This window comes from Dama dama, chromosome 8, assembly GCF_033118175.1.
Source record: "Dama dama isolate Ldn47 chromosome 8, ASM3311817v1, whole genome shotgun sequence".
NCBI lineage: Eukaryota > Metazoa > Chordata > Mammalia > Artiodactyla > Cervidae > Dama > Dama dama.
The window spans coordinates 44,726,295-44,754,125 of record NC_083688.1 but is presented as its reverse complement, the minus strand read 5'-3'; the positions used below and the strand labels follow the sequence as shown (position 1 = coordinate 44,754,125).

Below are 27,831 nucleotides of genomic sequence, written 5' to 3'. Positions count from 1 at the left end.
TCACCAACTCAATGGACATGAGTTTGAGTAAACTCCGGGAGTTGGTGATGGACAGGGAGGCCTGGCATGCTGCAGTCCATGGGGCTGCAAAGAGTCAGACATGACTGAGCAACTGAATTGAACTGAACAGGATGTGGACTAGATACGGTAGGAGTATGTAATTAGGTAATTACGTAGGAGTAAGTAAAAATGCCTGCATTTGACACTCAGCATTTAAAAATGAATGTTTACATGAAAATACAAAGTTAAACACAGGTTTTTTTTTTTTTTAATTGAAGAAATGCATTAGATAATAGTCATAGAATATGCTCTAAAAATAGGACTAAACACTGTTTGTCCCTTCTTGGTACCAGCACCTCACAGAAGATCTTAGTTGTAAACAAAGCTGCAATCTTTGACATAATTAAAACTGAGTGAACCATAATAGGTGTGTTCCCTGAAGAGTCTGCCAAGTATCTGTCCAGGTCTATTATAGTTACTGAGCAAATGGGTTGGCATGAATAGTTATGTCCTTAATGTGTACATCATTAAGAGGTCGATATGTCTTCTCATTTACAGGTAACTTCTCCAGTTCATCTAGAGTCTCCAGACCATCTATCACCCTGAAAGAGAAACAATATAATGTTTGACAATTTCCTACAATTGAAACATAATATCCAAATACCTACAACAATTACAGTCACTCTAAGAGAAAACGACCAAGTTGTACAGTTTTTTGAGTTCCCCTGTTGAGTATACAATAAGATATTGCTTTGATTTTCTGCCATAAGTAGGGCCCAAAATTCAGAAACAAAAATTCATGTTTATGCCTTTAGACAAAAGTAGCAATGGGCAGGAATATTCCCATCAAAGTATCTAAACGATGTATTCTACCTCATTCACATGGATTAGCTACAAATGGGGCCAATACAAGCAGTCAGAAGGTTTTCTTTGCTACAGGAAAAGCCTCAAGAAAGTATGTAAGGATGACAGTTATTATGAGAACTGTCCTACACTGAAGGTTCTGGCATGGGTAGCTTCTTTGTACTTTAGTGTTTAAACGTGGTGTTTTTTTTTTTTGCTTCTAAACAACAAGAAGAAATACTGAAGAGAAGATGGACAGCTAAGCCCACTTCCGGCAAGCCTACTTCATGTTTCTATCAGAGAAAAAAAAATACAGCTGTTTTTCTAATATGTTCTAGAAACTTAGTCTACTAAGACAAAGTGGCTTTTTAGATTATACCTCTTAGTGTAATTTGAATCAATTCCTAAGACTTAAGAGTAGGTACTTTTAAAATAACAGATTCCCATTTTATTTTACATTTCCATTAAAATGTTATTATAGCCACAGCCTTTTGATTTTACGCCCAAAGGTAGGCAGTGAAGGTCTTTAAATTGTAAATTTCAAAGGGTTTCCCACCTTCTGGGTCAGTAAGAGAAAAAAGAAGGTGCAGGAAAAAGACCCCAGGCAAAAAAGGGCATGTAGAGTTGAGGTAAGGTAAGTATTTGGGAATGGGTACCTTAGAGAACCAGCAAAAGCTATGAACCATTTTCTCAGAAAAATGTGTGTGCATATACAGAAAAGAGTTTCAAGGAGTTACTAGACTGAAGGTTAAGAATGCTACAAGAAGAATGCTATTAAGAAGGCTAATGCTACAGGGGTTTTTAACCAATTCAGTAAGATGAGTCCTACTAATTACTAATCAATAATTCTGAATGGTGGGTTGGGGACAAAATAAAAGAAAGGGAGTGTATCCATATACACACAAAAACTACTAAAGGCTATAATATTCCTTTTCATCAAGTATTAATCTAAAAACTAGAAATGCATATGGAATGAAAAAGAAAAGTTGTAGACTCTTGTATTTTTAATTAAACAAGCTTCACATCCAAACTATTAAATAAAACAAACTCTAGAACTGTGCCTTAGTTTACTGGACACAGTAAATAATTTGTTGACAAACTGACTTCATGTTGATTTATAAAAGCAATTCCCAGGGATAGTGCATCTAATGGATTTTCTTGCAGAGACTGCTAAAAGTCTCCTCAGGATTCCATTCCCCTTTCTTCTTATTTATAGAGGCCTGATTTTATTGAGATGGCAATATATCTAGCTGAAAAACATTTCCTACCCTCTCTTGTGCTGGAGGAAGCACAAGCTGGAATCAAGATTGCCGGGAGAAAGATCAATAAACTCAGATACGCAGATGACATCACCCTTATGGCAGAAAGTAAGGAAGAACTAAAGAGCCTCTTGATGAAAGTGAAAGAGGAGAGTGAAAAAGTTGGCTTAAAGCTCAACATTCAGAAAACTAAGATCATGGCATCTGGTCCCATCATTTCATGGGAAATAGATGGAGAAACAGTGGCTGACTTTATTTTTCTGGGCTCCAAAATCACTGCAGATGGTGACTGCAGCCATGAAATTAAAAGACGCTTACTCCTTGGAAGGAAAGTTATAACCAACCTAGACAGAATATTAAAAAGCAGAGACATTACTTTGCCAACAAAGGTCCGTCTAGTCAAGGCTATGGTTTTTCCAATGGTCATGTATGGATGTGAGAGTTGGACTATAAAGAAAGCTGAGTGCCGAAGAATTGATGCTTTTGAACTGTGGTGTTGGAGAAGACTCTTGAGAGTCCCTTGGACTCCAAGGGGCTCCAACCAGTCCATCCTAAAGGAGATCAGTCCTGGGTGTTCATCAGAAAGACTGATGTTGAAGCTGAAACTCCAATACTTTGGGCACCTGATAAGAAGAGCTGACTCATTTGAAAAGCCCCTGATGCTGAGAAAGATTGAGGGTGGGAGGAGAAGGGGACGACAGAGGATGAGATGGTTGGATGGCATCACCTACTCGATGCACATGGGTGTGGGTGGACTCCGGGAGTTGGTGATAGGCAGGGAGGCCTGGTGTGCTGTGGTTCATGGGGTCACAAAGAGCCTAACACGACTGAGTAACTGAACTGAACTGAACTTGTAAGTTAAGGCCTGGGTCTTCCAGGAAAGTTCTTTAAAAAGGGACTGATTCAGCTGGCAAGCACCTTTTGCCTTTCCTCCTTCTTTCTGCTTGGAACACAAATGTTCTGACTGGAGCATTGCTGCCCAAATTATAACCATGAGGTGAATTTCAGAATGAAAGCTAATGATGGCTGAGAAAAAAGAAAGGCACCTGGGACAACAGTGACATACTAGAACCACCATCCCAGTTCATCCTGTTTAAGCAACTGTTTTTCAGATGTGTTGATACAAAATGCTATTCTGAATGAAAACAATACATACTGTTAACTTGCATAAGATCCTGAAAAAAGTGCTGGTGTTTCTTTACAAAATAACTGAGGATGAGAGAGGTTGTAAATTATCCAAGGCCACATGGCTATTAAGTGGTGGATGTAAATTTCAGGTACATTTAGCTCTCATACTGCTCTTTGAATACTCGTTACGCCATGATCACAGCCACTCATGCATCCGTTGCAGTGAAATTTCAAACCAGAATACTCACTTGCCAAATACTGTGTATTTCATATCCAGATGTGGCTGCTTCCCATAGGTGATGAAAAACTGAGATCCATTAGTATTTGGGCCATTATTAGCCATAGATACAACACCTCTAACATTGTGCTAAAAAGGAGAGACCAAAGTATTAACTGTTTTTACATAAGCATTCCAAATATAGGACTGAAACAAGACATGCACTCCTCACCTTCCCAATATTTAAAAGATCAAGAAAACATGTAATCAGTTCCATCAGGGCTAGTCCAAATGTTCAGTTTCTGTATTATCTGTATCTCTCGAAACTTGTATGTAAATTATTTATATACCAAATCATATTCCTCAATTTCCTCTTTGGAGCAGTAGAGCCACAAACACTTTCAGCAACACCAATGTATAATAAAAATAATCCTTACATTTATATTAAGGGACAGTGTGCTGGCATGAAACCATCAGGCAGACAACAAAACCAAAATCCCCATAATCTCTTCACATATACACTGGACTCTGGCTAGTTTCTTTATCTGTAAAACAAGGGAGGTTGGACTAGTTCAGGGTTTTTTTCATAATTCAACTTCTCACAAGGGTTAGCAGATAATAAATGGATAATCGGGCAGAATGTAAACATTAGGGAATGATGGCATCTGGCAAAAGGAATAGTGTATCTCTTGCCTCATGACATTTACAATTTTTTTAAACCAAAGGCCATAGACAATGAATCTGTGGGTCTTCCACCTATGGGCAGTCAGTTCATAAACCCAGGACTGGATGATATAAGGAAGGCCTTGTCTATTATTCATTACCCTGTTATAACAGGGGATGTGTACTGGAGTTAAAAGAACTTCACCAATAAGATTGAAGACAGAACTGTCTTACAGGGAGATGCCTGAATATAAAATACACTGAAAGTAACTCCAATGATGACTCTGTCTGATGCTATCCATCAGCAGACAGTAGTGAGACAAACCACAGAGATGCAACGACATGGATATTAAAGCTTTACTGTCTCCCTAAAAGGTGACTACCAACGAAATGTATTTGATGCATCATAAGAATATATGTACCACTTACAGTATAATAAAATAAGCAACCATGAACCTGTTTCCAAGCTTTAAGAATTAAAATTTACCAAATTGTTGCATATGCCTATGTGCTCCTCTCAGCTATTACTTCAGCCTCTTGAAGTGGTAACTAGTATTCTAATATCTTTATAAATGCCTGAACAATATATTGTTTCCTTTTGCTGGTTTCTGAGTTCTTTAAAATAGTTCATACCATTTTTAGTCTTCTAGAAAATAATTTCTGCACTTAACATGTTTCTAAGATTCATACATGTATTATACATATTTCTTCCACTGTGTAATATCATTGTTTTTTGATTATTGTTATTATAAGTAGTACTCTAGGAACACACTTGTACATGTTGCCTAGTGCACATGTCCATGAATTTCTCTAGGGTAAACGTGTGGGGATGGAATTTCTGGGTTAGAGTATGTGACTATTCATGCATCCGCATTTCTGGTACGTTAGAAAATAGTTCTTAACCTTGTTTGTGTAGGAATCACCAGGGAACCTTAAAATGTATTCACAGTCCTAATCAGTTCTACTGTTTTTCTCTAGATTTTGGGAGGTAAGGCCCGATTCTTTTTTTTTTAATTTAAAACTGCTACAGGTCAATCTGTCACCAGCAAAGTTTGAAAATCACTGGTATAGGATGACAGATCAGTACCATCATTAATCAATGCCTAAAAAACTGTTTCATTTCCAATTCAGGAAAAGGATGACTTTTTAAATAATTTATCACCTCCTAATCCCAACTTTGTAACAATATTTATTTATTATAGAAAAGCAAAAAGATAAATTATTCCCAGTCACTGTCCAGAGATAAACACTGAAGTGAGTATTTTTAGAAGTTTTGCTTAGTACATTTTACTGTAACCACAAAACAATATACTAAATTACATATTCAGATTGAAAGACCACACAATAAATTGTTAACTGATGTCATTTCTGGAGAATGGAACTTTTTTTTAAATTAATATGTACTAGTTTTTTAACTTTTAGAAAAAAGAAAATTCTTTAGAAAGTTTGAAAAAATACAAAGGAAATATAAGTATCTAATTCTTCTATGCTGAAGATTTATTTATATGCACTTCTCTGAGACCTAGCTAAGATCTACCATAGACATTAAGTGAAGTGAATACAGAAACATTCAAATATCTAGGAGAAGAAGATAAAAAGCTGGCAATTGATAATAGGCAATATTGCAACCAGGAGGTCTGACAGTCTCTCCTCCCCACTCTCAAAGAAGACCAATGATTCATGTCATTCAACATGAATTTTATAGTGAGACATGAAGCCCCACAGGTATATTACTGATTAAACATTTCAGATTGGACCCAAAGATGAGCTCACTTAATGTCAAGATTCATGTGATGGTGAGATTCCATTATATATTAGGCTAGAACTGACATTTATATTTCTTCTCTGACATCACTTATCAAACGTGAAAAACTACAAAAAAAAAGTATATTTACTAATTATTTTAACCTGTATTATTACAACATATGTATGGGTTTCCAAGTGTAAACACAGCATGAAAAAATATATTCTGAAGTATTTTGGATATACCTTAAGATATTCACTATATTCGTCTTCAAACTTCTTGCCCCAGATACTGTTACCTCCCCTTCCAGTACCTATATTACAAGAGAAACAAATGAAGTATCTAATTAAAGGTGAAAGGGTTCATTTGCTAAATGTAAGGGCTAGTTTATACAGTGTAACCCTTTAAATACAAATAAAATCTGATATGTCCTTCCTTTCTTCCCCAAAATGAACTTTAAAGAACATAAAGTATCTCTACAAAACCTCCAAACCCTCCTTATCAATATTGCTCATATTTTAGGGCTTTGGTGCTAGTAGCTACTGCTTAAAAATTTCTTGCTAAGGCAAGTTATAAAAAAACCCCACATGCTTTTATTTTTCTATTCTTTAGCTAGTCTCTTCTTTACACTATATATTCAATTCCCTACGTATTAACTGGAATCACTTACCTGTTGGATCTCCCGTTTGAACCATGAAACCCTTGATATTTCTATGAAATATACAGCCATTGTAGTAATTACTGGCACAAAGAGCCAAGAAATTCTGGAGAGTAAAAATAATGATTGAGAAATGTAGCAGAAACATATTTTAGATAACAAATGAATTGTATTTACTGGAAATACTGCAACAACCTATTTAAACAATGTCCTTTAGGCATTACTTTGGATAAAGTCACTGACTAAAACTCTCCAATAGCTCCCTTCTGTTTCTGAAAGAAAATACAAAATCCTCAGCAGACCCTAGTAAGCCCTGCATGACCTAGCCTACTTCTGCATCTCATAATGATAATCACTCCTTCCCTGCTACTTAACTCTGTTAACCCCATCAGTCTTCTGAAAGTTTATTAAAAAAACTCAGGTTTTCACACCTTGAGGCCCTGTACCTATTTCTATACCTGGGACGTCCTTTTTTATAAGTCCTGCCATGGAGATGCCTTCATTACCTTTCACACTGAGTTCTTTTTTTTTTTTTTTTATTAGTTGGAGGCTAATTACTTCACATCACACTGAGTTCTTAAAGTGTGGTACCACTTTCTTGGCTAGCCTTGCCCTCACCTTCTTTTAAATAAATCCTTTCCCATTATTCTCCATCGCAACACTTTATTTCCGTCAAGACATTATTTCCCTCTAGAATTACATTTTTTTCTAGAATGAATCTCCCCTCTGCCTATCAGGTAAATATTAGCTTCACATGAGCAAGGAATGTCTCTTGTTCATCACTGAAGTTCCAGATGCTGGCAAGATAGCTTCTCATAAGCAAAATTGATGAATGAATGAATATATATAGCTGACTCTCTTTTTTTTCCCCTTGTATTTCTTTTTGGCCATGCCACGCGGCTTATGGGATATTAGTTTCCCAACCAGAGACTGAACCTAGGCCACAGGAGTGAAAGCACCAAGTCCTAACCACTGGGCCGCCAATGCACTCCCTGGTTCCTTCTATCCTTGTTATTTAAACAAGTGAAATGATGAACGGAACAGTTCCCCTATATTTCTTGAGAAAAATGAGCCAAGAGAAAAAGATACCAGCCACACTATGGTAAGAGAAAAATTGTCTATCCTTTCTTTAACTCACTTTTAACACCAGAAAAAGAAGTGTAGGACTTCCCTGGTGGTCCAGTGGTTAAGAATCTGCCTGTCAATGCTGGGGACACAGGTTCAATCCTTGGTCTGGGAAGATTCTACATGCCAAGGGGCAACTAAGCCTGTGTGCCACAACCACTGAGCCTGTCTGCACAACAAGAGAAACCACCACAAAGAGAAGCTGGTGCACTGCAGCCAGAGAGCAGCCCTCGTCCCTGCAGCTAGAGAAGCCCTGCATGCAGCCTCGAAGGTCCAGCACAGCTAAAAACTAAATAATTTATTTAAAAGAAAACGAAGTATAAATTAGATCAGAAATTATGATTGATGGTTTTTCTTGACAGTGGTTTTATAGAAAAGTTTTCTATTTTTGGGGGGGGGGGTAATGCCATTTAAGTTAGGTGACTCAATTTGAAAATGGTTACCCTATTGCGTTAACTCATCTTTTATGCATACACTATGGTACTCACTTCACATGTTTTGGGTGTCCTTTCACAGAAGACTTCTATTTTAATATCACCTACATCTGTATGCAATGTCACCGACTAAAAAGGAGAGAGAATGTGAGAAAAATGAGATTTCTTCAGGTGATTTTGTGCACTGTATCATTTCCCTAACTAGATATTAAAGATGACTATCTGAATAAAGACAGAAAGAAACACCATTTCAGAGATGATCTATCCACACAGTAGTTCTTCAGAGATAAGTTGCATTTCTTCAAAATTATTTCAGCAGTAGAAAAAAAAAAAAAAAATTCCAGAGGAGAAATGTAAATGTTTAGGTAAAATGGTATCTATGCTAAAAAATTTGGGAGCAAATACTATGATGGAAATAATTATCTTATTTGAACTTTTCATCAATAAAAACGATTTTTATGTTAGTGTGACTGACTTAAATAAGCAATTCACTAAGTCATTAATATTTATTGAAAACAGTATGAAAGACTTTTACAAACATATTTTTTTTTACCATTTCCCTCATGTAAGTTAATTGTGAGAATTGAAAAACAATTTCTTTCTCCACTAAAAATAACAGACATAAAAAGCATCTGTGTTTTCAGATCCTAAATGTGCAGAGGTAACCAGAGTACTCTTTCTTTCTTGCCTTTTTGCTTAATCTATTCATTGGTAGTCAAAATACTCCTTTTGTTACCCCATTCCAGAGAGGCTAGAAAGCTCCTGAGACTTCTTTTTAAATTTCTCTTCTTTTTACAATAGTACCTATCAGTCAGAGTATGACTAAGTTGAAGAAAGAGGGCAGGAATATGTGTGTGTGTGTGTGTGTGTGTGTGTGTGTGTGTGTGTGTGTGTGTGTGTGTGTGTGTGTGTGTGTTGGTGGGGCAGAAATGTGTGTTTTGGTGGGGTGTGTGTGTGTTGGTGGGGCACACTGCTTTCTATCTCTGGCTCCAGTTGTCCATCTTAGATCAAGAGCAAAACGATCCAATGAAAATGATCACACCTGCCTATGCTCTTCTGCAACAACCCCTTTCCATCTCTCTCTCTCGTATCAATCTTTTTCCATACAAAGGTAAATTCTGTGTTGTTTAAGTGAAAAACATAATTTAATTTTGCCTTTGCTGGTTTTGTTTAGAATCATTTTACACTGTATAGTTCTTCAGCTTATTATTTCTGTTTTGTCATTTAAATTTCCATGCAGTTTTAATTCCCTTGATTGAGTTTCTAAAAAAATTACTTATTATGAAAGACATTCATAAGAATTCCATAAAATTTACCATTTTCTTTCTTGATGGTTTCAGGAAACACTGTTACTTTCTCAGAGTTTATTGAGAGAAGTTCAAAAACGAGCCTCTATTTACAAAAGAAAAGAGAATTAAGTTCATTTCCCTCTCTTAACTCACACAAGTTCAGCTTTACGGCATATTTAAAAGAAAAAGTGTCAACGAGTACCCATTCTACCCAAGTAATAAAAATTCGGTTATGGAAGCGATTAGGTGAAACTAATCGACTCCAGACCCTCAAACTCCTCTTTCCCTGCTCACTTCTCAAGGGCCCAGTACATTCCCGCCTTGGGGTCCAGGCACTGGGTGCTCCCCTCGCCTGGAACATATACACACAGACATCTGTACGGCTAGTTTCCTCACCTCCAAATCTCTGCTCAAATGTCTGGGTAAACCTGCCTTAACGATTTCTTTTTCTCACAGCACTTACCACTAGTGCACTACACGGGCTTCCCTGGTGGCTCAAATGGTAAAGCATCTGCCTGCAACGCAGGAGACCTGAGTTCGATCCCTGGGTTGGGAAGATCCCCTGGAGAAAGAAATGGCAACCCACTCCAGTATTCTTGCCTGGAAAAATCCCATGGCCAGAGGACCCTGAAAGGTTATAATCCATGGGGTCGCAAAGTGTTGGACACGACTAAGCGACTTCACTTTGTCTTACTTTACTAGTCGTCACCCTCCCCGCACAGAACAAATACTCACTGTGAGCAGTCCAAGAACTAAAACACACAGCGCTCTTCAAGTACTTGAGTTAAGCTAATGAAACAACTGACGTTACCCCTTACTTACTTAACCACTTCGATTAGCACAGTTGTTGCTAAAACAGCAAAGATGCAATCGTAGGTGCCCCCACCGGTCTGTAGATTCGAAATGCCACCGGAAGTCGAGCAAGAGACCGATTAGAGAGAACGCCCCTTGCCTGTTCGCGTCCTCCCTTCCCCCATCCCTATCTGTAACCCAAACGAGAAGAACTAGGGAGAGAATGTATGATTTGTTCCCCACCAGGAACACTTCTGACCTTGAAAGGGGGCTGTTTCAATAACTACACTAGGACAAGAAGCGTTAATTCCGGACAATCTCTAGAATTGCCTTGGGCTCAGATGTAAAATGGAAAGGACCTCTTCCGCCCGGCTCCGGCGTCCCGCCCACTTTCACAACAGCAGGAAGTTCCGCGCAGGACCGGAAGTAGCGCTCGCGGAGTCCCGAGACTGGTGAGTCTATGGAGAATTGGATTCCGGCATGGGTAGCTGAGTCTTCGGTGGAGGGCTGTGGCAGCACCTGATAGCCACAGGGCAGAGATAGGCGCAGAAAACCGGGTTGCGTCGAGATAGGATAGGGCTCTAGAGGGGCCGGGGCCCTTATTCTCAGGTTCATGGCCTTGCCACCTGCTCTCTTCAATGTCCTGGAAAACGTCTGAAGTGGGACGGAAAAAGGGGGGGCGCAGTTTGCAGGTTGTGAAGTGGCCCTGCTAATGATACTTAGACAGCGCTGACTCTGGGCCAGGCACTTTTCCCCAGCTTTACGATTAAATCTTGGAACAACACTGTGAGCTGGAGACTATTATTTCCATCCTTCAGAGGTAGAAACCGCAAACAGCTGTCGCTCTGGGAGTCAGTCTGATTTTAGAGTCTGTGGTCTTCTACCGTGCTGGGCCGCCTCGCATTCTTGTTAATTGTGGCTTCAAGCTACGCAGCTTCGTTGTGGATGGGGAGTATTTTGTTACTTTTAAGTCCTACGAATTTAACAGTACATAAATCAACACCGGCGTGGTAGACCACTAGAGCTTCACTTTAGCCCTTGCCAGATTTAGAAGAATCTGTAGAGCGGAGTGATTAGTATCAGGACCTGGAATCTGGAGATTGGAAGGGGTGTGTGCTGCGGTGCCTAGTGCCTCAGTCGTGTCCGACTCTTTGTGACCCCGTGGCCTGTAGCCCACCCGTCTCCTCTGTCCGTTGGGATTCTCCAGGCAAGAATACTAAAGTGGGTTGCCATGACCTCCTCCAGGGGATGTACGCAACCAGGGGTCGAACCCAGGCCTCCTGCATTCTCCGGCATTGCAGGCGGATTCTTTACCAGCTGAGCTACCGGGGAAGCCCGCAAGTGGTATAAGGACGCTTAGAAGATCTTCCAAGACCCCATTTCAGGGGTTTGTGGAGGTTCCACATCACTCCAAACCATATTTTGAATAAGTGCATTAAATATTAAATATTTTTTGTGTACAAAGAAAAGTTTAAAAAGTTGTTTCCGAGGTTAACGAGTTACAAGTATTTAAATTAAAATTTACAGTTGACTGCTTTCTTTCTAATTTGCATACCATGAAATGCTTTTCTTCAAAGAATTTTCATAGATAACTCAGTTTAAGAATTGAGCTGACAGCGTTGTTTTTTGTATAGGATACAGACGTCTAGAAGGCTTTGACAGACTCTACGGACAGAGTACCCTGCCCCTCCACCCCTCCCGCCTCCTGATTCTGGCCTTTGGCACCAAGGTGTTTGTTCCGGGGCAGCATCTCCTGCCCCTTTGCTGCCTTGACCTTGCCGATTCATAGTGACCCGCCTCTGCATCCTGTGGTTCTGGCAACTGATAAACCACTTAATTTTTTATATATGGTATCATTATTTTTTCTTGATAAAGCACCTTTTTGTTGGCCATGCTCCACAGCTTGAGAGATTTCAGTTCTCCAACCAGAGATCGAACCCGAGCTGTAGCAATAGCAAAAGCCGGAATCCTAACCACCAGGCCACCAGGGAACTCTCTGATAAAGCACTTTTTAATGTCCGTATATACCACCCTAACTCCAAATTCTGCTATGATAGGGGAAGGGAAACTGTGTCTGTGTATAGTAAGCATTTAGTGCTGGCCCATATTGGAGATACTGAGATGCAGAAAAGATAGTTCCTGCTCTCTGGTAGCTTTAGGGGAGACAAACACGAATATAACATCAATTAAGAGAATGTCTGGAGCAACAGGGGAGACACTGAAAGAGAAAGTTTGTCCAGAAAAGCTTTATTTAGGAAGTCGAAGTGGTCTTGGGAGGAAGTGTAATATCTAGAGAAGTGGAGAAGGAAGGTTGAAGTAAGGGTGAGGAGAATAAGAACAGAGGGTGTGTGGGGGACAGGGAGGAGGGGGTGAATGTAACTGTGTGTTATGTACAGGGCTTGTGCTCTGGAGAAGGAAATGGTGCCCACTCAAGTATTCTTGCCTGGAGAATTCCATGGGAAGAAGAGTGTGGTGGGATACAGCCCAAAGGGTTGCAAAGAGTCAGACACGACTGAGCAACACATACACACACGCACATGCACACACATACACACACACACTCCAGGCTTGTGCAAGGTGACTTAAACATATTAATCCATTTACTCTTCCAGATGACCTATGAAGTAAGTTATAGTATTTCCGTTTTGTAGATGAGAAAACAATTTCAGAGCGCTTAAGTGACTCACCTGTGATACCATGTGCTGGTAAATGATAGAGCCAATCTTTGAACTTAGGTATGGCTTCCCTGGTGGCTCAGCAGTAAAGAATTTGCCTGCATCACAGGAGATGCAGGAGACGTGGGTTTGATCCCTGGGTCAGGAAGAAGCCCTGGAGGAGGGCATGGTAACCCACTCTAGTATTCCGGCCTGGAGAATCCCATGGACAGAGGAGCCTAGCCGGCTACAGTCCAGTGGGTTGCAAAGAGTTGGACATGGCTGAAGCAACTGAGTGGGCTTCCGTGATAGCTCAGTTGGTAAAGAATCTGCCTGCAATGCAGGAGACTCTGGTTCGATTCCTAGGGTGGGAAGATCTGCTGGAGAACGGATAGGCTACCCACTGCAGTATTCTTGGGCTTCCCTTGTGGCTCAGCTGGTAAAGAATCTGCCTGCAGTGCGGGAGGCCTGGGTTTGAAGCAACGGAGGACGCATGCCATCATGTCTGTCTGTCTTTTTTAGTGTGAGACTACAGCTCTTTAGCTCATGTACTTTGCTGTCTAAAAGGGTTTGAGTCTGTAAAGTGTACATGTGCTCCATAGTCTGTGTTTGACTTCACATCCTCAGTTTTACCTGGCTTCTGCATGTTGTCATCTCGTGTACGCCTGGTCGCCACGACAGCCCGCCTGGTCCCTGCCCTGATCTACAGTTCTTCCCGCTCCTTCATGGATCTGAAGGCTCTCCTTTCCTCCTTGAATGACTTTGCATCCCTCTCATTTGCTGAGAGTTGGGACAACGTTGGCTTGCTGGTGGAACCGAGCCCACCTCACACTGTAAACACGCTCTTCCTGACCAATGACTTGACGGAGGAAGTGATGGAGGAGGCGCTGCAGAAGAAGGCGGATCTCATCCTCTCCTACCATCCGCCTGTTTTCCGACCCATGAAGCGCATCACCTGGAAAACGTGGAAGGAGCGCCTGGTAATCCGGGCACTGGAGAACAGAGTTGGGATCTACTCTCCTCACACCGCCTATGACGCTGCTCCTCAGGGGGTCAACAGCTGGCTGGCTAAAGGGCTTGGTGAGAAGCCTCTTGTTCCTTCATATCTAGCTTTTTCCCTGTCAGTGCTTTGAAATTTTATAGAGTGTCTTTTCAATCGTGTTTTAACCTCTTTAGGGATGGGGACCATTATTCTGTTTTTATATATTTTAAAATAATCTTGCTGAAACCTGACAATTAAATTATATTTGAAAATGAAATTTTATTCTTATTGAATAAAGACCACATTGGAAATCTTCATTTTTGGCTGAGCTTTGTGATTCCTTACTCAAGTGGCACAGTGGCTAGCACTCAGGCGCTCCAGAAATGCCTGTTGAATTGAATTGAAAGCTCAGGCCTCTCCAGAATATACTTCATATATCAGTCAGATAGTTTCAATGGGTTAGTGCTTATGCCCAGCACAATGAGGGAATTCAGTGTACGTGTTTTTAGCTTTATTTTTGGTAAGCCTTTTTAGTTTCCTTGTGCTGGGCTGAAGCTTCTGTGATGATACAATCTGGATTAGTGTGGTCAAGTGGATTATGAGCTTTGTGTCTTGAATCATAGTTTATACAAGTAAATTTAGTAAGCAGTCACAATTCTATATGCCATAAGAAATTCTTGAGTCAGTCTTGTCCAACTTTCTGTGATATTTAACAGTCTTCTGGAAAATAGTTCTGAAAAGAAATATGATTCTGTATGATATTACGAAATCCTTAGGTTATGGGGACTGTTGGGTGCATGTGTAAGGACCATGTTGTGTGTGTTTATTATAGAAGCATCTAAGAATGAATCTTTTAAAGAATACTCATTTCTTACAGTAGTAGTTTTTCTTTTTAATTTTTTAAAAAACCCACAAAATCTCTTTTAACTCCTGACAATTTTTTTTCTAGGTGTTTGCACCTCCAGGCCCATCCATCCTTCCAAAGCTCCTGAATACCCCACAGAGGGAACTCACAGAGTAGAATTCAGTGTTACCCACACCCAAGACCTGGACAAAGTCGTTTCTGCACTGAAAGAAATTGCAGGTGTATCTGTCACTTCTTTTTCTGCTAGGTACAATATATTTTTCTCTTCTTGTGTATATGTTAGGAATCTTTCTTACAAATTCTATAACCCTGCTATTTAAGTTTACAACAAATTATTTTCCTTGGGTGAAATCATTTTCCTCCGGTAGGTTTACTAAAGAGTGTTCTTCTCATTTGCATATGGGTCCCTGAGAAGGAAAACTATGGGATCTTTTCAATACAATAAAAATGATAACACTTACTGACTATTTTCTGTTCAGGAAGGACTATACCACACATCTTACAGTATTTCTAATCCTCCTGACAGTGTTGAAAGCTATTTTTACTTTAGGGTATGTAGATAAACCCTAGTGATATACTGATAGTATAGGTTTACTTTTATCAGTTCCCAGCACGTGATGATTCCCAAACACTTGAAAGGAAAAAATACATTAAAATGCCTCTCAGAGAGGCCAATCATTTATTTAATTAGGTCTGAGATACCAAAAAGTGTTACCTCATTGGAGATTTTTGGGGGGACTAATTTACCTTAATGCCTATTAATTGCCATTTCCTTCTCCAGGGGATCTGCCCTACCCAGGGATCAAACCTGGGTCTCCTGCACTGCGGGTAGATATTTTACCATCTGGGCCACCAGGGAAGCCACTAAAGCATTGTACAAGACACGTTATACAGAGCTAGGACTTAATTATAAAAAAAAAAACAAAGATAAATATAGTGACCTTTTAATAAAATGGAAATCTGTTAGCAGTAATCATGCCTTGGGTAAATCTCACTGGCTGTGATACTGCCACTGTGCAAAGCTAGAATGGAAATCCATAGAGGCTACACCAAAAATGACTCTTTGATGAGTGGTTTTTATGTGTAGATACATTATACTAAAGCCATAGTAAATGTCCTATAGTAGTATTGGGGGATTTCAAGAACCTTAAGAAAAATTATTTATAAGATTTTGCATAGATTCCAGTCATAGATATCTTTTACCATTCTGAAATACTGTGTGAATACTGAAATTAAAATTATACAAATAGAGCATGAAAACTTCAAACAATACCAAAGTCCTCCTTGTCCCTTCTACTCAGTCCCAAGGTCTTCAACTCAAGTTGTCTTTTCTTTTGTTTTCAGAGAAGTGGGTATCTTTCCAAACATGTATAGGGACATGAAGGAATGTATAGTTTTGTTTTAGTCATTTTTTTTTTAATTAAATGGTATGCTGTATTTGCCTTTTCAACTTGTCATAGTAATCTTTCCATGTAGATTTCTTATTATGAATGTACTGTAATTTCTTGAAGCATTTTGCTTCCTAACTGGTGGACCTTTTAAAGAACTGATACACATTTAGTTTGGTTCCAGTTTTTCCATATTACAGGTAGTATCTGAGACTTAACAATTAGACTGGGACCAGGCATTGTTTTTGCTTTTTCTTTTCAAATCTCTGCAGATGGTTCCAGTGTTGAAACTACGCTTCCACATTATCTTGTAAGGAATCTTTGAGTTCTCAAATTCTGTGATTATATTTAGAGTTTATGGTTAAACACAAAACTTTCTTGATGCTAGTTTTTTTGGAGAGGCTCTCGGATATTCCTTTTTAAAATTTTTTTTGGCCATGCCTCGTGGCTTTTAGGATCTTAGTTGGCTGACCAAGGAGTGAACCCAGGCCCTGGCAATAAAAGCACCTACTCCTAACCACTGGATCAGCAGGGAATTCCCAAGCGTGTTGCTTTTTAAAGGGTGATTCAGGGACCCTCTGAGTCATAAGCATAATGGGTGCTTTTGAAAAATGCGTCATGTTGTTGTGTGGCAGAAACCAATGCAATATTATAGCAGAATTATCCTTCAATTAAAAATAAACAAAGAAAAGTGCAGATTTTTTGCTTTATCCTAAATCTGTGTAATTAGAATGGGATTTGCCTGAGAATCTGTCTGGGAGATCCTTGTATTCAATGATGTTTGAAAATTAACTTTTCTAGGACTTTAAAAACATTGTTTGCCCCAGCCCCATTCATAGATGTTCTGTTTCACTGAGTCTATAGAAGAGTCCAGCAGCTGTTATTTTAAGAAGCCAGCAGGAGATTTCTGATTGCATGACCAGGACTAAGAACAGTTCTAGAACAGGGGTTTCAAAGTGAGGTCCCTGGACCAGCACATCAATGTCACCTGGAACTTGTTAGATAAATTCTCAGCCCCCACTCAGATCTACTAAATCAGAAACTCTGAGGGTACGGCCCAGCAGTCTGTTTTAATAAGGCCATGAGATAATTTTGATGCTTGCTGAAGTTTGAGAAACACTATTCTAGAAAATGGTTTGGAATTAAATCCTAAATTCCATATAAATCGAATCTCCTATTATAGGAGGTTGTAAACTATGGATTATTTTAAATACATAAATTTATATATATATGTATATATTTATAAATTTATATTTATTTTGTTTATATTTATCCTAAACCAAGTGACTTTTTTTTCCAGGACTGATGATGAAGAACAAACACGGCTCAGTCTGAATTGTACTCAGCAAGCTTTGATGCAGGTGGTGGCTTTTCTTTCCCAGAATAGGCAGTTTTATCAGAAGACTGAAATTCTGTCACTAGAGAAGGTAATAAAAGATATCTTACGTTACAGTGCAGTTTTGTTTGACAAATTCATATGTAAAGTGTTAGTTCAACAAGTTATTAACTGTTGCCTAGAGTAGAAGCCCACAGTGGCGAGGAAAGCATGTTATGCTCTGGAAAGTTTATTGAAAAAGGGAGACGTTTCAGGAATACAAAAATGTAGATATCTTAGTCCATTCAGGCTGCCATAACATGTTTGGACTTCTCTAACAGAATACTGTAGACTGGATGGCTTATAAACAACAGACATTTATTTCTCACAGTTATGGAGGAAGCGAAGTCCAAAATCGTGGCACTGGCAGATTCTGAGTGTTGCCTGATGGGAGCTTACTACATGGTTCAAAGGTGGTGCTTCTGTCTGTGTCTTCACACAGTGAAGGGGACCTGGGATCTCTCTAGAGCCTCTTTTCTAAAGCACTGATGCCATTTGTGAGGGTTCCAACCTCATGACCCAAAAGTACCTCCCAAAGGCTGCACCTCCTAATCTATAGGTTAGGATTTCATCCTATGAATTTGAGGGGGACGGAAACATTCAGACCATGATGGTACTTCTTCACGATTAGAGACTCAGTTACAGATTCAGTCTCTTATTTTGTACCCTCTGCCTGGACCATTTTATTCATTCCTTTAACTTGACTTGTAATGATCCCCATGTCTTTACTTCCTGTCTCAGGATGCTTTCTTAAGGTAAAAGATAAAAATTTTTTAAAAATCTGCATTTCCAGCCACTTTCTGAACATTTTCCACTTACAGATCTCACAAGTATTTAAAATCCAATATATACAAATACTGACCTTATCCACATACCATGCTTTTAAATACAAGGTTTTTTTTTCTGTTTTACCGGTGACCCTAAGAGCTGTTTTATTTGCAGGTTGCACAATTCTCCCTTGCTCCCATACATCCAAGCCCTGCTGATTCTGTCCCTAAATCTATAAGGTGTTTCTCCTCTCTGCTTTGCCGCCACAGTAGTCGGAAATGCTCATGTTCCCTCCCTTGGGGTATAAGACACAGTGAACTCCTGAGCGGGCACCTCCAGGAGATAGTCCAGGCTTCTCGGCTTAGACTGTGTAGCCTTTCCTGACCAGCAAGGATCCCTGTCCCAGCTCCTCCCTCCCCGTCCCTCGCTCTGCACACCGGTTGTACTGTCTGCTTTTAGATCTGCCCGTGTGCTCCCTCACACCTTGGCACCTTTGTACATGTTCTCTCTGTTTAGAATGCCTCAATAAATAAGTAAATAAAAAGGAAAAAAGAAAAGTAGAATGCCTTACCACATCTCACCCTATCATCTTGCACTTGACATCACTCCTTTCCTAACGCCTCTCTGGTTTGTCTTCAAGACCCAAGTCCTTGTAGAAGCTTATTTTACTCCCCTTACTTCAAGTACCCACCTTCCTCCCATCTCAACTCATCTATTTTGTCACTCTTTTGTGATCCCATTAAAAAATAGTGCCTATCTTGGACTTCCCTGGTGGTCCACTGGTTAAGACTCCATGCTTACAATGCAAGGGGCAGAGGTTTGATCCCTGGACAGGGAACTAAGATCCCACATGCCACTCAGCCAAAAAAAATAGGAAAAGAGAAAACTACCTTCTCAGGAGACTGAGCTCCTAGAAGTCAGAAGATATTTTTGTCAGGTTGGCATTCCTAAATTTTAGCTTGGAGCTACTTTTCTTATTTAAATTTTTATCTATCCATTAATTTTTGGCTGTGCTGGGTCTTCATTGCTGCGTGGGCTTTTTCCTAGTTGCTGTGATTGGGGGCTGCTCTCTAGCTGCTCTGCATGGGCATCTCCTTGTGGTGGCTTCTCTCTTGCAGAGCACGGGCTCTAGGGTCCAAGGGCTTCAGTAGTTTCAACTCCCGGGTTCCAGAGCACAGGTTTAATAGTTGTGGTATATGGGCTTAGCTGCCTTGCAGCATGTGGGATCTTTCCAGATCAGGGATCGAACCTGTGTCTCCTGCATTAGCAGGCAGATTCTTTATCACCGAGCCACCAGAAAAGCCCTGGAGCTAGTTTTATAGCAAGCTCGTAGTACCCTTGTTTTATGGATCTCTGTGTTTGCTCTTTGCTCTATGCAATTGTTTTCTAGGACTGATGATGTCCAGTTTTCCTAATTTCTGTTTCTCTACAGCCTCTACTTCTCCATACTGGGATGGGACGGTTATGCACACTGGATGAGTCTGTCTCCTTGGCAACCATGATTGAGCGAATCAAAAGCCACCTAAAACTATCTCATGTCCGCCTTGCTCTTGGAATAGGGAAGACCTTAGGTAAGTATGTCTTTTATATTTGTCCAGCATACCTACTGATAATGTTGGGCAAAAATTGAAACTTTTGGCTCTATCAATATGATAGAAATGTGTTAGCAGCTCACTGAAGATGACTGATTTACTTTATCGGTCAGAGTGGACAAGGTTATGCTGTGGTATACATCTCCTCGGTCTAAACAAGATGTATTTCTCATTCACACTCCAGGTCCATCTCAGATCAGCAGGGGAGTCTGCTTATTGTAGACAGGTCTTGAAGAAGGAGGGTCTTAAACTGCAGTTAAACATTGTAGTCTAGAAATGATACATATTCTCTTCAACTCATTGTTCAGAGTCAGTCAGCCCAGGGAGAGCATGGAGTGCAGTCCCCCCACGTTCCAGGAAGAAAGCTAGAAGCCGTGATTGCTCCAGTTACAAGGCAGATCTTAAGTTTTACAATACTGGTGATAACTTATAGTGAGGTACTGCTATGCCCGGTGATGTAATTGACTGCGGTTGCTGAGTTTTGTAGCCACTGCCTTCTCTCTTGGCTTTCTCCTGTAATTGGGGAACAAAAGGAACGAGCAGAACATTTACTGGGCCCCTGCAGTGAGCCTGGGACTATTCAGAGTGCCCTCAGTGTGTGTGTTTCCACTGTGAAGGCAACAGGTGGAGTGCAGTTGTCACGAGTGTGGAGTCTGATGCTGTGGGTTCATGTAACAGTCGTGTCTGCTGCATGACTTTGATGAGAGTGGTGATACAGTTCATGTGGCTGGCACACATTAAGTGCAGTAAATGCTAGCTATTGTTAGATGTCTGGAAAGTATTATTATTCCTGTTGTATAGGTGAAAAAAATTGAGGTTTGCAGAGGTAACTGACTTAACCAAAATCCACAGTTGGATCAAACAACTCATGAGTGCTCATTTCCAAAGAAGGTGGGTGGCAGAGGTGGAGTAAGACTTCTGACCGGCCCCATTGCCCCTTTTTTGAAATACTACTAATGCAGTGTCCGTTCTAGAAACCTCAGTGCTCAACACTTGTTGGATTTTGGCTTGAAAGTTTCTGTATTTCACTCTCCAGAGGATGTCTTTTAGGAAAATACCATATTAAAAAAAAAATGTCAGTTAACAATGTTGTGCTAGTTTCAGGATTACAGCACAGTGATTCAGTTATACACACACCTATTCTTTTCCCGTTTAGGTTGTTACGTAATATTGAGCAGAGTCGCCTATGTGAAACAGTAGGTCCTGGTTGGTTATCCATTTTAAATACAACAGTATGTACATGTCATTCCCTAACTATCCCTTCTCCGTACTTCCCCACTGGTAACTATAAGTTCGTTTTGTATATATCAACTATCCTCCAATATAAAATCAAAAGTTAAAAAGATGTGTGTCAAATCCGTTGCATAGCATCCTCTCACTAGCCTGTTTAGTTCCTTAGCTTCCTTACCTGGGAACAGAGACAAATGTGCCTGCCTCTCACTGTCACCTGGAGACCAGGTGAGGTCGCTTAACTGGGCCGCTCCGGTGAAGCCTCAAACCTGGTGCTCATGGCGGTGGATGCTGTTCGGAGGCGCCTCGTGGGGGCTTGTGCCACAGCGAGTGTCCACAGGAGCAATAATCCTGCCTTAGGCTAGCTCTGTAATACCACGGAATAGTCTGTCTGCCTATACGAAGACATGTTCTATTATTTTTTAAAATCTTTTTCACAAAATTCACATACCGGTGATAAGACTGGGTAAGATAAGATATTACATATCAGATGCCTGGTACAGATTGTAATATGAATATGAAGGGGAATTGTAAAGTGTTGGTCTCTTGCTTTCTTTATCGTGAAGAGTCCCCAGTCAAAGTCGTGGCTCTGTGCGCTGGTTCTGGGAGCAGCGTCCTGCAGGGGACAGATGCCGACCTTTATCTCACAGGTAGGACAGCCGTTGGACCTTTCTTGTACCCTTTTCTTTCTTTTATTTTTCAGTTTTCTTTTCTTTCTTTTTTTTTTTTTTATTAGTTGGAGGCTAATTACTTCACAACATTTCAGTGGGTTTTGTCATACATTGATATGAATCAGCCATGGATTTACACGTATTCCCAATCCCGATCCCCCCGCCCACCTCCCTCTCCACCCGATTCCTCTGGGTCTTCCCAGTGCACCAGGCCCGAGCACTTGTCTCATGCATCCCACCTGGGCTGGTGATCTGTTTCACCATAGATGACATACATGCTGTTCTTTCGAAACATCCCACCCTCTCCTTCTCCCACAGAGTTCAAAAGTCTGTTCTGTACTTCTGTGTCTCTTTTTCTGTTTTGCATATAGGGTTATCGTTACCATCTTTCTAAATTCCATATATATGTGTTAGTATGCTGTAATGTTCTTTATCTTTCTGGCTTACTTCACTCTGTATAATGGGCTCCAGTTTCATCCATCTCATTAGAGCCGATTCAAATGAATTCTTTTTAACGGCCGAGTAATCTTCCATGGTGTATATGTACCACAGCTTCCTTATCCACTCATCTGCTGATGGGCATCTAGGTTGCTTCCATGTCTTGGCTATCTTGTACCCTTTTCTTATGTATCCCTTCCCTACCTTGGTTTGTTTTTTACAAGGTAAAAATTAGCAGATTTTAGGACAGCATCTAACATACAGATGGATCTAATAAATGTTTTTGAACCTGAACTAAATAAGAACTATGTCAAAATTGGGGACATACCACATACTTTGTGGAAGGAAAAAAAATCATCTAATAGATTATCTAAAAAGTGATGTTCAGCATTTATTTAACCTATTTTGTTCCTAAACATGATTTCTCTCAGATTTCACATAAGTTACTGGGACACTTTTTACCTGTTGCCTTAGGTAGAAACTTGTTCCTCTTACTTGGCCCTGAAGGCAATGATCACTTTCTCTCAGTTCTAGCTCCAAAATCTTTCTATTTTTCCCTTTATCTCCATCCAGGCATCCCCTACCTAAAGTACTTCATTAAGCCTCTAAGCTTAATCTTCCACACACTCCCCCAGAACTAACTTTGAGAAGTACAGATGTGATGGTGTATAACATTATCGTGGCTGAAAACCCTTCAGCGATTTCCTCCAAGTGCCCTGCTGAAGCCGGAACGTCCCTCCCTCTTTGGTGCAGTCTTGGCTCATGCTGTTTTCCCTGGCTGGGATGTCTTTTCTCTGCTCCTTTCTTATACTTCTGGTGATAAGCTCAAAGATAACCTCCCCTGAGAAGCATTTTCTTGACAGTGTCCAGCTCCTACCCCTGCTGATCATACCTTCCTCTCCCAATTCCTGTCACTTTGTTCTTAATCTACAATATGCGTTTCTTTTGGACAGAAATTGTTTGGCTCCCAGGCTCTATACTCTGGCCGTGTTGGTAATACCTAATTGGTAACATGGCCCATTGTTCCTCCAAGGGAGCTGGAGGCACTTTGAACACTGCTGCTCCCAGCTACGTTACTGCCTCTGGGCTGCTTGAGGGTTAGGAGACAGGGGCTTGAGATTACTTTACCCACTTCTAAAACCAGGCTCAAGGGTTGTAAGCCCCGGGTTCCTTTGGCCACCTCTGGGACTTGCCATTACTAGACCTCTCCTGCCACCATACACCCATGTCTTATTATCCAGCATACTCCCTTACGAAGGCTGCTGCACTTGAAATAATGTCATATCTCTGAGAATAGGTGCAGCATCTTAGCAAGCCTGATGTATTGCTTTGAACCAATTAAAAGTGTATGTGACCATTGTCTGTTTTCTTTTCTTTCCTTCTAAAGAAGCAAGGTTTTATTTGGGAGGGGGTTATTTATTTATTTAATTTTTATTGGAGTATAGTTGCTTTATAATGTTGTATTAGTTTCTAACGTACAGCAAAATGAATCAGTTATATGTATACATATATTCACTCTTTTTTAGATTTCCTTCTTGTCTAGGTCACCTAAATTGTAAGATTTTTATAAGTCCTCAAATTTATACCAAATTGAAATAAACTTTCAGTGTACAGACAGTTTAACATGATGTTTCTATTTTAAAATGTAACATTTTACTTTGAAGGAATTTTAGACCTATAAAAAAGTTGCAGTGATAATAGTATAATCAACTCTTATACACCCTTCACCTAGATTACTAACGGCTATTTTTTGCCACATTTGTACATTCTGTCTTTCTATAATATCATATATGTGTGTGTATATTTGTGTATGCATAAGTATTAGGTTGGTGCAAAAGTAATTGTGGTTGACTTTTACACCAACCTCAATTATTTTTGCACCAACTGCAGTTACTTTTGAACCTCAATTACTTTTTCATCAGCCTGAGTTACTATTACTTTTGCACCAACAATTACTTTTGAATCTCAATTACTTTTGTACCAACCACAATTACTTTTGCACCAACCTAATATGTATTTATGTTTTCTCCTAAACCATTTATAAATTAATTACAGATATGATGACCTTTTACCCTCAAATACCTCAGCATTTTATCTCCTAGGAGCGAGGACATTCTTTTATATGACCATGTTATAATGAACAAATTCAGGAATTTAATATCATTAATTGATCAAAATTTATAGTATTTCTTTTTCAGATTGATGCTCAATTCTTGATCACACACTGCATCTGTTCTAGTTCTCAACTTTGTCTCTAGAGCACCGGCATTTTTGAAGAGCATAGGCCATTTGCCTTTTTGTATGTCTTTCAGTTTGGAGTGTATGATTGTTTTCTCATAAATAATGACTTTTTAAAATTAGTTTTCGTATCACAAAGCAGTGTGTACATGAGATGAATTCACACAGTTCCAAAATGTTAAAATGTCCTTCTTACATGGTTAGTTGGGGAAACAGAAAACGTCTTATCTAGCTTACTTTCGATGTCTGTAATCTGTGAGGCGTCACTTTGAATATCACTTTAGGGATGGGAAACCCCAGCCAAAAACACCATTTTCATCACCCTTCCTTTGAGCTTTACATATTAGATCATAAAGGGTAGTATCCTAGGAAGACCAGCAGATGGCAAGCTTGCTCCTTGGAAATATAAATTGTATACTAGTCCAAACAGCCAGATTGTCTTTCCTAAAGCATGACTTCTAACTGGGCCACTTAGTGTCTTTTCCTCCTTTCACTTTTTCTCTACTATTACTTAAATTAAGATATTTTAAAAGGTGCTTGAGTAGAAACTAGTCCTTACAATGAGGGCTTCCCTGGTGGCTCAAATGTTAAAGTATCTGCCTGCAATGCAGGAGACCTGGGTTCGATCCCTGAGTTGGGAACATCTCCTGGAGAAGGGAATGGCTACCCACTTCAGTGTTCTTGCCTGGACAATTCCATGGACAGAGGAGCCTAGCAAGCTACAGTCCGTGCGGTCGCAAGGGTCAGACACGACTGAGTGACTAACACTTCATAATGAAATGATACGTATTTGGCTAGGGGAGAGTGTGGGGAATTGAAATGGAGGTGTTTTTTTTTCCTAAGACCTTTTTTTTTTAATACCTTTATGTCTTAAGTATATTTCAAAATTGTGCTTTTTATGAAAAAGCCAGATATTCTTGCTCTTACATCAGATTCACAAAGTGTGTTTTAAAAATTCAACGCATTTGAGTTTTCCCAAAATCTTTCCACAAAAGATGAGATCCTCTTCTACCAGTAACTTCAGAATTTCTAGGCGTTTTGCCTGCTGCTGCTGCAAAGTCGCTTCAGTTGTGTCTGACTCTGTGTGACCCCATAGACGGCAGCCGACCAGGCTCCTCCGTCCATGGGATTTTCCAGGCAAGAGTACTGGAGTGGGTTGCCAGTGCCTTCTCCGCATTTTGCCTGAGTCAAAGGAAAATACCTTGTTTTTAATTTAGAAATAACCTTAAGCTCATTTCATTCTTATGAATTAGACTACAGTTGATGCTGAGAATTTTGGTATTCGCAAAGTATAAGTGGCTTTCCTAGTGGTTCAGATGGTAAAGAATCTGCCTGGAATGTGGGAGATCTGGGTTCGATTCCTGGGTCGGGAAGACCCCGTGGAGAAGGAAATGGCAACCCACTCCAGTATTCTTGCCTGGAGAATGGACAGAGGAGCCTGGTGGGCTAGAGTCCATGGGGATACAAAGGGTCAGCCATGACTGAGCTACTAACACTTCACTTTATTTCACAAAGTATAAAGAAGTCTTTGGGAGGTAAGCAGTGGTCATTTATTTTATTTTATTGTGGAAACCTTTTGAATGGGTGTTCCTATAGGTCAGTTCTGGCGGTATCAGATATTGTAGGATGTGTGAATTTGGATACTTGCCTTGCATATGCCAAGGAGAAAGAATCTGGAATTCTCAGTGGGATGGTCTCTCTTTGTAAATTGAAGGACATATAAGAAACATGCATATAACTTTCTAGATTCATGTATAAAGTTCTGCTGTATTACATTTGCTTCATATAGGATGAAAACTTGGTATTTCTGCTGTTATGGTTCAGCACAGAACTATAGTCCACAGACTGTGTCTGATATTTAAATATCTGCTCTTTCCTTTGTTGGCAGGTGAGATGTCCCACCATGATGTTCTGGATGCTGCTTCCCAAGGAATAAGTGTCATCCTCTGTGAACATAGCAACACTGAACGAGGCTTTCTTTCTGATCTTCGAGATATGCTGGGTGCTCACTTGGAGAGTAAGATTGATATTATCCTGTCAGAAACAGACAGAGACCCTCTTCATGTGATATAAGGCCTGCAGGAACAGCCAGATAACACAATATAGAAAGCAGGTGGCTCCCAGTGTGAATCCATTACATGAATCAGTGGGGTTGGTATCCTTCCAAAAGAGTAGTAGAAGGTACATTAGCATTTCTGGTTTCTTAATCTGCTTCTCCAGATGTTCTGTAGCTCAGACGGTAAAAACTATAATGTAATTACCATTGAAGAATAAATATTATAAAGGACAAATTAAAGAATATACTGTGTAATATAAACTTATTATAAACTCTAGGAAATATGGAGTAAGCCTGTTTATTTAACATTCTTGGGAAATAGCTCAAGTAATCATCTCTTTAACTCAGTTATAGATGGGATGTGTCATTCTAGATCTCTCTGTCCTTAGTTATTTTAAAAATATACTTTTTCAGAAAAGTATGTCTATATATGTATACTTTAAAAACTTGATATTAGCTCACCTATATCTAAATCGTAACCTTTGGAGGGTGGTAAGGTCTGTCTTGATGTTCCTGTTCCTAGATCACTGATCTCCCACCTCAATTTCAGAATCAGGATGAGATTTTGTTTTTTGGCCTTGAGCCAACTGCTTAACCTTTGTCTCAGTTTCCTCATCCCACGTGGCATGGGGGATCTTAGTTCCTCGACCAGGGGTCACACTAGTGCGTCCTGCAGTGCACGTGTGAAGTCTTAACCACTGGACCTCCAGGGATGTCCCTCAGGGTGAGTGCTCTTTGTTGTAAATATACATGATCATTATTCGTGTTCAGTTCAGTTCAGTCGCTTAGTCCTATCCAACTCTTTGCGACCCCATGGACGCACGCCAGGCTTCTCTGTCCATCACCAACTCCTGGAGTTTACTCAAACTCATGTGCATTGAGTCAGTGATGCCATCCAACCATCTCATCCTCTGTGGTCCCCTTTTCCTCCCACCTTCAATCTTTCCCAGCATCAGGGTCTTTTCCAATGAGTCAGATCTTCGAATCAGGTGGCCCAAGTATTGGAATTTCAGCTTCAGCATCAGTCCTTCAGTGCATATTCAGGATTATTCATGTAAGTATTGCTTTTTAGGTAACTCACCATTTCATTAAAGATTTTTAACTTTAAAAATAATGCTGGTGATTACCTGTACAGTATTAATTTTGTGCCAGGCACTCTACTATGTGCTCTATAAACACTTTCAATTCCTTATATGCAAGTATATAGGTATTGTTACTCATTTTAACAGATGAGGAATCCGAGACAGAGGTTGTGTAGCTTGCTCAAGGCCATGTAGCTTGGAAGTGATGGAGTTAGGACATAAACTCAGACAGTCTGGCTTCAGAACCTATGTGCTTATTAATTGCAGTGGATCTTAATCAAATACATTGATGGCAGGACTGATATAAGAGGTATGGAAGAAATCCTGAAGGGAAAAAAAA

At 40.0% G+C, this 27,831-nt stretch overlaps 2 protein-coding genes across 5 annotated transcripts; one reads left to right on the top strand and one right to left on the bottom strand.

Moving 5' to 3' along the window:
- Nucleotides 1–238: 238 nt before the first annotated feature.
- PPIL3 (peptidylprolyl isomerase like 3) lies at nucleotides 239–10,545 on the bottom strand. Of its 4 annotated transcripts, none has more exons than XM_061149033.1 (8): nucleotides 10,412–10,516; nucleotides 9,824–9,922; nucleotides 9,388–9,463; nucleotides 8,126–8,200; nucleotides 6,525–6,618; nucleotides 6,100–6,167; nucleotides 3,479–3,597; nucleotides 239–602 (listed from the first exon to the last, which is right to left on the bottom strand). In XM_061149033.1, exons 3-8 carry the CDS (start codon nucleotides 9,388–9,390, stop codon nucleotides 476–478), a joined length of 486 nt encoding a protein of 161 aa, XP_061005016.1. In that variant the 5' UTR covers nucleotides 9,391–9,463; nucleotides 9,824–9,922; nucleotides 10,412–10,516; the 3' UTR covers nucleotides 239–475. The 4 variants fall into 4 exon arrangements, with proteins under 4 accessions (XP_061005016.1, XP_061005015.1, XP_061005014.1 ...); XM_061149032.1 differs by lacking the exon at nucleotides 10,412–10,516 and adding an exon at nucleotides 10,183–10,404; XM_061149031.1 differs by lacking the exon at nucleotides 9,824–9,922 and having other exon boundaries at nucleotides 10,412–10,545.
- On the top strand, nucleotides 10,466–26,691 carry NIF3L1 (NGG1 interacting factor 3 like 1). The gene is made up of 7 exons (XM_061149029.1): nucleotides 10,466–10,604; nucleotides 13,434–13,886; nucleotides 14,738–14,900; nucleotides 17,342–17,468; nucleotides 19,617–19,755; nucleotides 21,573–21,656; nucleotides 26,242–26,691. Exons 2-7 carry the CDS (start codon nucleotides 13,451–13,453, stop codon nucleotides 26,424–26,426), a joined length of 1,134 nt encoding a protein of 377 aa, XP_061005012.1. The 5' UTR covers nucleotides 10,466–10,604; nucleotides 13,434–13,450; the 3' UTR covers nucleotides 26,427–26,691.
- The last annotated feature ends 1,140 nt before the right edge of the window (nucleotides 26,692–27,831 follow it).